Below are 11,213 nucleotides of genomic sequence, written 5' to 3' on the forward strand. Positions count from 1 at the left end.
TAGCTAATTAATCACTACATTACCATTAAACTGTTAAATAACTGATTAACACAGAAGCAGTCGATTTCCATCAATGTAAGGAAGTTCTACCAATAAAAATGCATGGTGAGGAAGGGGATAATCTCTAAAACATACATGTATACAGTGCCATTCCAGGCAAAATAAGACACAGAAAAGAGGATAATTTTTACTTTTAAACGCAAAGGTATATTTTTTTCCCTCAAGAATGATTTGATGAAAATGGAGCATTACTAATACAAAACCCTTTTCAACAAAACTCTCCCCAGATCCTTTGCCAGTTGTGAAGATGAAGTTGGCTGATAGAAGTGGGAGAACAAAGTTTTTAAAAAATGAGAAGATGGGAGAGGCCTTGGTGTTAAATGAATTGCAGGAACTGGGTATGTCTAGTTTGATGAAAAGAAGGACTAAGGGTGACATAATAGCAGTGTTCCAATATCTCAGGGGCTGCCACAAAGAAGAGGGAGTCAAGCTATTCTCCAAAGCACCTGAGGGTAGGACAAGAAGCAATGGGTGGAAACTAATCAAGGAGAGAAGCAACTTAGAACTAAGGAGAAATTTCCTGACAATTAGAACAATTAATCAGTGGAACAACTTGCCTCCAGAAGTTGTGAATGCTCCATCACTGGAAGTTTTTAAGAAGATGTTGGATAACCATTTGTCTGAAGTGGTGTAGGGTTTCCTGCCTAAGCAGGGGGTTAGAAGACATCCAAGGTCCCTTCCAACTCTGTTATTATTCTATTTTCTATTCTATTCTATTCTATTCTATTCTATTCTATTCTATTCTATTCTATTCTATTCTATTCTATTCTATTCTATTCTATTCTATTCTATTCTATTCTATATTAAGTTCATATAACAATTCTGGTGCTTCAAGACTTAATTGGAGTTTAAGAATGTCCTCAGGTTGGCTCCTTGTAAAAAAGCCTATGAACAATCTACAATCTTTCCCTTTCACACTGAATAACTATAGACAGTCTTTGAGATTAATCACCAAAATCTTTCTGTCATAATTATTTACCTACCAAACTGATGGTAGGTACATTTTATTTCAGTAGTACAGCATTCATTCCAATTTGGCACGTTAGATAGCGTAATCATTGACAAGTCATCTGCCCAAGTTTTAATAGATAGACATTTACATTTTAGCATAATCCTATTAAGGTCAATGAGATTGCAACAATGGAAACAGTTACTGGATCACTAAGTACAATCCATTTTCCAAAATGGCAAAATATATGGATTTACTATACAAAATCTATACACTTTATATGGAGTTTCTCTTACGAGACGTAAATGAATGATCCATTTGAATTTTCACTGAATCCCTGATATAGACATCTTAAAGCACACTATGAGGAATATAAGGTATATGCAGGCTCACTTTACAAGCAGGAATTGGCTGAAACAGCCATCACTCGAATGAACTTCTTGCTAATGAGTCTGGGTTTCCTGCTAGAGAACTGAGCTCCAGAGAAGAGCAAGAAACCTGATATTTTTTTTGTTGTTGTTGTTTTTTGACAAATCCAGAATGTGCAACAACGGGCACTAGTCTGCAGTTTGCCAAGCAGGACCAGAGCCTAGCACAGCAGATCAGACAACTATTTGTCATGTAACAATTTAATCAATACTGGCCAAAAGGGCAAAAAAATGGAGGAAGCAGATATCTGAGCACACGGGAAAATGTTTTTCAAGTACATCAAGGAGTTATAAGATTTAAAACAATAATCCTAAATTAAAGGAAAATCTTCAATTGAATATAGGTAGTTTTCATTTAGTTATCAAAACAGGGAGCAGCAATTTGATTGTTAAGCAACTACTGTCACTAAAGAAACCCAACTGTGTTTATGATCTTATCGAAGCTTCACTTTGCACTCTTCACTGGGTATATCATGCAGAAGCAAGGCATTTTGGATTATTTATTTATTTCATAAATAAAATAGCCTCATATCTCAGCAAAAATGACTCTGGGCGCCTCACAGTTCAAAAACATATTATTTGGATTAAATGAAAAACAGAATGCGAGGGCTGAAATTGATTTTAATTTGTCTTAGAAATACTTTGGATGAGGATGGGCTGCTTTAATAAGAACCCTTTTTTTAATGGAAAAAGACTTGTACATTAATTTTGACACGGAAGAATTTAGCAGGTTTAAAAGGGAATTCTAAGTATGTTTAAATATAAAAGGAAGCAGATATGTTACTGCCTTTGGCAAAGGATGTATATCAAATATACATTCATAAGGCAACATCTCCCAGAAGTCAAGTACCTTGGAAGCCATCACATAGAAAAGTAGTGTTAAGGGATAGTGTTTTCCCACATGCATTTAAAGATACCATGTCATCAAGATAGGTTACTTAAAATAACTGCATTTTTAGAAATACTGTACAGGCTGTTATACTTCTCTGAAGCCAAAAATAAATCTTGGGATCAATAATACCTTCCACAGTGTATATCTCTCACCATTTATAAAATAACCATTAGGGGATGAGAAGGGAATCAGTTTTTCCTAAATTATAGATTGTTCATAGGTTTATAAGAAGTACACACACACATACAAAAAAAAACTCCCAGAAAAGAATACTCTACATTGACTATTAAACTCAAAAGCAGCTTCTGGGAGGGGATGAAGTAGATGTAAGCAGGGGCATTAAGAAAGGCGTTTCTAATAATTATCCTAATCTAGGTTACCTATCTCTTTGACATTCTTTGTTGACAGTTTAGATCATAGGGAGTCCAAAGCACAATAGCAAATGTGCTATTAGCCCTTATATGTAACTAGCTTGGGTGATGATGGCTGTCAGCTAACTTATCTGGAAAGCAGCTTGTTATGGAAGATGCCTGACTCCTATTTTTCCTCACTCCAAATTCCCCTGATCCATTTAGATTAGAATTAAAGGTATATAAAACAAGTGAACCATCCTCACCCTGAAATGTTCAGTTCTGATCTTGAAATGATTTGTACGCTTCTCACTAAAATTAAAATTTTATTGAGGTGAACTTCACTTATTTTGACACTTGAAATGCATTCTCAAATGCTCATATTTGCACCTGATGCTTCTCTCTTGGTTGTTCCCAACATACAACACCACTTCCACAGGCAAGGAGAAAAGAGAAGACCCTGAAAGAAGCAAAGGGCAACAGCCAAATTGTGGCCGCTTTTTTCTTTTCAAAGGACAGAAAACTAACATACATTGTGGCTGCTAGACCCTTCCTAAAAATTGCAATACTGTAAATACAGGGTGTTTTAAGACACTACAATGAGAATTAGCAAAGTGTTGTTCAAAGCTACATGCAGTTCCTCTGACCAGTATTTTGTGATGAGATTATATAGCCCCATTTACCACTGATTATGATGACATCCCACCTTGTTTTGCCCCATTTGCCCTACTGCTAGAGCCAATTCTCAGTTGGTCAACATGTGCCAAACTGCAAGAGACGATAGGACCTAGGTGGTTTGCAGCATGAGGCCCTTGTAGAATTTTGAAGTTGTAGGAGTTGATAGGAGAGGGACTCTTTTAAAGAGCTATATATTCATTTGACTACCCTTGTTAGGGCATATTTTACTGATTTTAAGATACAAATTTCTTTGGCTAGAGACAACAGGAAGAGGAGATATTAAGTGGCCCAATCCACAAGGATAATGATGCTTCTATGATAGCACTTTTGACATTGTTACATATTCTGTTTCAGCTTTGGCAGGGAAAAATCTCCTAGGCCAGCCCATGGAAACAAATGGGAATTGTGCAAAGAGCAAAACACTTCAGAAGACATCCTGCATAACAAACTGAATGTGTACACACACACACACACAGCTAAACATCTGAGTCTGCTTAGCAATGGTTTCTCTAGGGAATGCATTCAACGGCATCTTTGGTTGAAAAACTTCATAAGTGGTCATGTATATTTCCTGATGTCATTCCTCTGTAGGTAGACCAGTTTTGTAAGTATTATTATGCTATACCAGCTCTGTCTGGGCCCCTCAGTTTGATGAAAGAACAAGGATTCTTTAATCTAAGTCAATATACTAAGGTGCCTTGATGCATCACTGAAGATGTATCCTTTTAATTGGGATACAAAGACACTTCTGAAGACAGATGCTCAATAATGGAGTAATTATCTAGAAAGTGAACCCCAAAGTTATTTCAGTTCAGAGTGGGAAACCCGGATAAAAGGAAACCCTCTGTCCAGCAAACTGGTCCATTGGACAAATCTCATTCTCTGATCTAAGAAATGCTGTAATTATTGTAATATGTAGCTGTTGCATCTGCAAGGACAGAAATTAGGCTGGTTTCTGATGAGCTGCTTGCTGTCTGAGAGACCTGGACATGTCCATTGATGGTGAGCCCACTAGGCTCTGGATGTCCAGGGACACTGAGATACTGATCAAACTCATTGCGGTCCATCTCCTCTAGAAGGTCGGCTTGGCTCAATTGATCCAGGCTATCAAAGTTCTGATGCTCCGGGGGAGGTGAGAGCTGGCCAAGATGGTTGTGGAGGCTGGGGACTTGGAGATTAGGAGGAAAAGCTGGGGAGTAATAATTTCCTGTGGGAGGTGCTGGGCAACTGGAGGAAGCAGAGTGCATCGTGGAGGTTGATTGAGAGACTGGCATGTGACCCAGAGAGTGGTTGCACTGGAGAGGGCTGGTGGCATATTCTAGAGAGTAGGTGTCTCCAGACATATGGGGACGGCGAGGGTCTTCAGGACAAGGGGAGGAGAAGAAACTCTGCTCAGGATCTATCACATCCAAGGGTGACATCTCAGGAGGAGTAGGCAGCCCATATGGATATCTGTCCATCGGAGTACCTGTGTTACTGCTCTGGACCTCCTGGTATCTCCTGAGGTTTGGCATTACTGAGGCGGTTGAGTATTCATCTTTCTCACCCACTGCTCGGCTGCACACCCTCTTATCAGGCATGTGGTCTTGGTCCCTGGAGAGGCTACCCAGCAGGAAGCCTGGCTCCACCCGCTTGCAGATCCTCTTGACCTGCTTCTTTCTTCTGGGACGGTATTTGTAGTTGGGGTAGTCTTGCATGTGTTGAACTCTCAGCCTTTCCGCCTCTTCAACATAAGGTCTTTTCTGGGACGGGGTTAAAGACTTCCAAGACTTGCCTGTAAGGAAAAAGAGAAGTTTCCTTTTATATTGGGAAGGATGAATTAAGCCCCAACCCATCCATTGGTGAATTAAACTGACATATATTTGCTGCTGTCCACTACACCTCTTCATTTCAGACATAGGAACATGTATTCAATCACAAAACCAACATCTTTTGTTGTTCTGCAAAACGCCATACATATAGCAAATGCTAATATTTTGACTTCCAGGGAATGGTGGGAGAATTGTTCCCTGTGTAAAATTAATGTAGGCTCTTTTGGAGTTGGGTGGCTAATAAATTTAAGTAAATAAAAAATACAGGAAATGGACCCTTACATAAAAGAACTCTCCACCGCATCATACCAAATTGAGCCTTGCTCTTATTTCCTCATGTGTTTTCATACAGGCTCACCTTCTTCACCCCTTGAGACAGAAAAAGTGGTGTACACCACTTTGCATTTGCCATTTATCTTGCAAAACACGTGGAAAGTATTGGAACAAGTGAGACACTGTTCCAATGTTTCTTGGTGAGCCAGTGATTTTCCCCCTAAACAAAATCAGGTGGTAAAAGTAATGGTCTTCCTTGATCCAAGACTCCAGGTTAATTTCACGTAAGATTGCCCAAAGAATAAAATCAATGCCAGAGATCCTTTGGTCCTTACCAAAATAAATGAGCAGCTCTTAAATTAGAAATGTTCAAGACAACACATTTAGCACCAGACATAATTACCCTGTCTGGCACTAGCTTGTCCTTTAAATCCTAGACTTTTAAATTTTACAAACCTTACTTGTTGGATTTATTCATTTTTAGTTATTCTGCTCAGTTTTTACTGTCCTGGTTGATTTTTGTATCTAATTCATATTTTTAAACACTATAGCATAGGTAAGTTATTTGTGAACCACAAGAGTAAGCAAATCTACTCACTTAAAAAAGATAACCCCAAATAATTTTACAGCCATGAAAAACTTACTTTAGGTATGATAGTTTTACTCTGTTTTCTAGCTTGTGTGGGGAAAACATTGTTTTCTGAAGTTACGATCAGAAAGGGCTGTATGGGATCCAGCAGGCTACAGATTGTCACTTCCTATTTAAAGAATGAAGTATCAGCCATGGACAGTTTTATTTCTTGTGGTTACAAGACAGCAATCCTATTTCACTGGAATGTTGCAGAAATTAAGCAAAGATTGTACATCCTGCTTATGAAATTTGTGGCATAAATAGTAACAAAAATACCAGTTCATGGGATTCTGAAAGCATATGAAAACCCTACTGGACTTCAAAAAAGTCTCAAGACTTATGTTCCGCATTGGCTAATCTAATGTTTCAGGGAAACCAGAACACAAAATAAAAGGGCACTGTGCAGGATACCCTCACCACGCAGAATATGCATGTATCTTGTTTCTAAACATGGATCTTCTATTTGACTATTAACAGCAACAGCCCTGAAAATGCCTATCCCACCATAACTATCTATCCCTTTTTTAAAAAGCCATCTAAACTACTGGCCGTCACCAAATTTAAGGCTAAAGAATTTTTTTTAGTCAACAACAAACTGGATGTCTTTTTAATCTTCTATGCACAGAAGCTGCCTGTCAGTTGGCTGTATTGGGCCAGTTTCCCCAAATCTAGACAACTTCCCTGATGTGTGAACTTCAACACAAAGAATTATCCCGCCTCCACTGCCTTAGTTAAGAATTATGGGGAGTCCCCACATATCTGAAGGGCCTGAAGCTTGAGGAAAAGAGGATGGGATATTTCTTGTAAACTTTAAAATATAAAGTAAGACAATACAATTTTTGGACAACATTTGAAATCTTTTATGAGAGAAGTAGCAAGTTAATATAATTCTTTATCTTTATTTGAGGATGGAATAATTGTATGAAAAGTAAAATATTGAAAATAAACACTGGAGTCCTACTAGCATGTAATAATCTTCATGAAATATGAGGAAATTTTTGTTTCCAGTGAGTTAAAAAGTACCACCAAATCCCAATATAAATTTGGGAATTTTTCGTATGTTTTTGTTTACAAAAAAATTTAACTTTGAAAATGTAGTTCACATTTAAATATTCCTAGCAACCAAGTATGTTTAGCGTGTTAGGCAAAGTCCTTCAAAGCAAAGGAATTATGAGCTAAATATATGCAACAAAACTTTAAAATGAAATTTTTTTAGTATTATATAAAAGTTGTATCAAAAAAGCTGTGGTGGGAAAGTGTATACATTATCAAAAATTAATCAGAAGTTTCATTTCCAAGGCTTCCCTATGATGCTTTTGTAAAATTGAAGGTTAAAATAGTAACATAAATATTTAGCGATAACAAAAATGTAAAGGGGTTGTCAATCTTGAATCTGAATTGTTCCCTCTTCCCACAAGTCAACATGGAACACCAACAGAATGTATGTTAATTTGCCAATAAAAGCCAATTTAATTTGCAAGGGAAAAAACGTACATCTCTGCTTTGGAAACCAACAGCTTTTTTGTTTCTAATATGTTAGACTGAAGTTTCATTAACATTCATTTGGGGAAATGCCCAGCTAAATAAAACAAGGTTTGTTTCTGAGTGGGAATGTACAAGATTGTACCGTTAATGTACTTGTGGCATGTAAAACCACAAAGAGGCTTTTCCCTCTCTTAACACTGAATGATAGTATTTGTTGCTTAAGTCCATCTATATTCTTAAATGCTTCCTTCAAGATAAGAGGCAGTATACAATTTGAACTTAGAAAAATTAAACTAAATTTACATGTGAGATTTTCAACATCTCATGAAATTATATTTCAAATACCAGTTTGGAGAGCACTCATGCAAAATTAAGTTTCACATTTTGTTGACCAATTCAAAATATAATAAGTCTTAGCCACTCATGTAACAAAAGCAACAATTCACAATTACTCCTGTCCCGGGGAGACAAAAAAAGCATCAGGAAAAAAGTTAAAAAACAAACAAACCTAAAAACGTTATCTTTTCTTCACTGTTATATATTAACATAGTTAACTCATCTTGAATCTGCTGCTCAAGGATGCAAATTAGGTAATTTATGCAGATAAGACTGGTATGTATCATTTATCCTCAGTGCAGTATCTCTGGCTATAACTTATTTATTTTAGCTGGAAAAAAACCTCAGCATTTTATGACATTATTGAAGTTATTTCCTTTAGAGGTAGACTTTGCTATATTCTACAAAAGGAATAACCTGAACGTCATCATATGTGGAACACGAATTTTTAATCCATGACCATTTTTTTTAGGAGGATGGGACCCGCAGCAAAGTTCAAGAACTCCAGTAAGAAATAGGTCACTATGTGGATATGCAATTCAATGGTATTAATTATAAAATACCACATATTGAATTAAAGCTTTGTAACGCTGTACTGTACTTTAATACAAATGGAATAGTCAATGATTACAAAGAAAAGTACTGGGGTCACACTGCTATATGAACATTTATGATATTCAGCAGTTGTGAGGAATAAAACACAAATTTTACTTTGGGAAATATTAGGAATTTATTTGTTATTTATTAAATCTATTTGCCGTCCTTCTCACCATAAGGGGACTCTGGGCGGCTTCTGGAATAGCACCGAAACCTACAACAACAGAGTGATCCTTTTTGCAGATGTCTAGTGCGACCACTTTTGCAATGCTGTGCTGTTTACATCTCTAGGTTATTGCCCTGAAAAAAATATGTCAACAACAAAAAAGGCAAAACTATGCAACTAACGCCTATCTCTCCAGAGGAAAGACTTTTTCACGTAGAGAGAAAAATGACATATACAAAGATAGATATGTGATAAAATTAACCTTCCTTACACTGGGGAGGAAATGTATCTCACTTAACACTGAGAAATAATCTTTAGAATGTTTTGCAATAAAAAAATGTTTAAAAATTTAGAAGTCCCTCAAGCATTCATACCATCACATCACATTGTGCAAACCTATACATACTAACTGGAAAAGAAATCCTGTTAGTATCAATCAGGGTTTTTTTCCAAGGGAAGATGGTTAAACTCAGGTAGCATAAACCTAAGATAGTGAAATTTGGAAATTGCTGTAAAATCTCCATTTAAAAGGATGAAAAGTGTTTGAATGAGCCAAGCAGCTTTTAGAAATGCCAGGAGATACAGCTCTCTATTGCTACAATCCCTACTGCAGAGAACATCTTGGTAAATTCAAGGAAGTTTATTCCTATTTAGCATCCTAGTGGATTTCACCATTGTGATACAGTCCTATAAAAGCCTGATCAGAAAGATGACCTACTGAATTTAGTGAGATTTATTTCTTGGTAAATGGGCATGAGGTTGTAGTTTAGAATGCATTATAGCTAGGTGTTAAAACTGAAATAGGAGTACAACATAATGATAAAAATCCCTGCTCCCTAAATTTAAATCAGTTCCAGGATGTTACTGAATTGCTTTGTGGTTAGAAAGTTATATTTGATAACTTTGTGTTGGTTTTGAAAAATAATTTTATCCTTTTTTTTATCAAAATATTTTTGCACTTTCAATTTTGATGTCTTTTTACAGAAAATGCTGCTTGAAAGGTTAAAAAAAATATTTTAAAGTGCTGCCTAATTCTTGAACAAATACTTGGAGATGCACTCCACAAAGATTCAAAAGAATATAGTTGAAAGATTCACATTATTTGTTTTATTAATTTTTTTCTAGATTAGTAGTGTTCTTAGTGTGGCAAATAAACCATCAAAAAAAAAATCAAGATTAAGATTTTTTTTAAAAAAAAATAAAACCCACATATAATCAAATTATATTTTAAAACTCCTGGATAAAAATGATTGCAATGTAGCATATCTTTTTTTCTAAAATAGGAAAAATAAATTTCCCTGTGTTTGCCTGTAAAACTCATACTATCTTTACTTTGTTTATTACCATGTTAGATAACTTTTCAAAATTCATCCCAAGTGATTTTGAACACACTGAGAATTTTTTTTTTAAATTTGCGCATCAGATGTAATTGCAACACTGATTTGCTTTCCATAAAGCAAATTAATTTTGCCCAGTGAGTTCGATGGCAATTCAAATACTTCATACCAATGTCAGCAATAATACGAACAATGACATTTTAGAAAAGTTAGCACCTTTTAAATTTAGATGCTAAACACATCCTCAAGAAGAAATGAACAGAAAAACTAAGTTTTCAAAGGCCCCCTTTTAAAGAGCCGCTGCTTCAGAATTTTTTCAGCTACAAATAATTAATGTCAGAGAATTTCAGCTAATGGGGCTCTTAAGTTTAAATATCCTAGATCCAATTTCTTCCCTCTTAAATAAATCTCTTCCCACATTTAGTCCAACGGGAGAGCGAAATGCAGCAGATTTCACCCAGTAACTTCAAGGAGAAGAATTGTAGTAGGCGCCGCACCGCTCCCCAAACTCACGGGGGATGCGGAAAGGTTGGTTCTACCCGTGATTTTGTTTTCCCACAGGCCAACCCTCAACCGAAACATCGCGGCCGGGGGTCATGCGGTGCACGGCACAGCGAGCGACTTCGGAAAGCCGGAGGGGCGCAAAAGGCGCCCGAGTCCCGCTCGCTCCGCTCACTCGGGCGGGCTCTCAGCTCACCCAGCATCTTGCTCAGCTCGGCGTTGTGCAGGTCCGGGTTCTGGACGGCCAGGCGCTTCCTCTCGTCTTTGGCCCACACCATGAAAGCGTTCATGGGGCGTCGGATGCGGCTTTCGGGGTTTCCCTTCTCCGTCCGGGGCACCGCGGAGGCGGAGGTCCCGCTGCCCCCGTCGGACAACTCCAGAGCCGAGGAGTCCAGGGTCTCCGCCCACGCGAAGGAGCCCAGCAGCGAAGCCATGCCGTCGAGGCACGCGGGACTCCAGCCGGCGCCCCCCACCCCCTCTACGCGCGACCGCGCAACCGCGCGCCCTGAGGCCCCCGCAGCCTCACCCCGCCGCCCCAGCAAGCGCCTTTCCCGCGGCCTCGCTCTATTTATGAGCTTCTATGAGCTTCCTCCGGTGCCGTCTGGGAGGTGGCCGGCCCCGCCTTGAGCGCGCCCTCCGTCCCTCCCTCGCCTCTTGCCGGAGGGTGAGACGCGAGGTCGCGGGAAGGCGAAAGAGAGGCGCGGGCAGAGCAAGCGGGC

General features: G+C 38.3%; 1 protein-coding gene across 1 annotated transcript; it reads right to left on the minus strand.

The window, feature by feature from the left end:
- Positions 1–4,243: 4,243 nt before the first annotated feature.
- Positions 4,244–10,928, minus strand: SOX7 (SRY-box transcription factor 7). The gene is made up of 2 exons (XM_070932211.1): positions 10,691–10,928; positions 4,244–5,131 (listed from the first exon to the last, which is right to left on the minus strand). The coding sequence occupies exons 1-2, from the start codon at positions 10,926–10,928 to the stop codon at positions 4,245–4,247; spliced, it is 1,125 nt and encodes a 374-aa protein (XP_070788312.1). The 3' UTR covers position 4,244.
- Positions 10,929–11,213: the final 285 nt, after the last annotated feature.

Source organism: Pituophis catenifer, unplaced genomic scaffold, assembly GCF_029215685.1.
Source record: "Pituophis catenifer annectens isolate HBS135680 unplaced genomic scaffold, rPitCat1.0.hap2 SCAF_1, whole genome shotgun sequence".
In the NCBI taxonomy this organism is placed as follows: Eukaryota; Metazoa; Chordata; class Lepidosauria; order Squamata; family Colubridae; genus Pituophis; species Pituophis catenifer.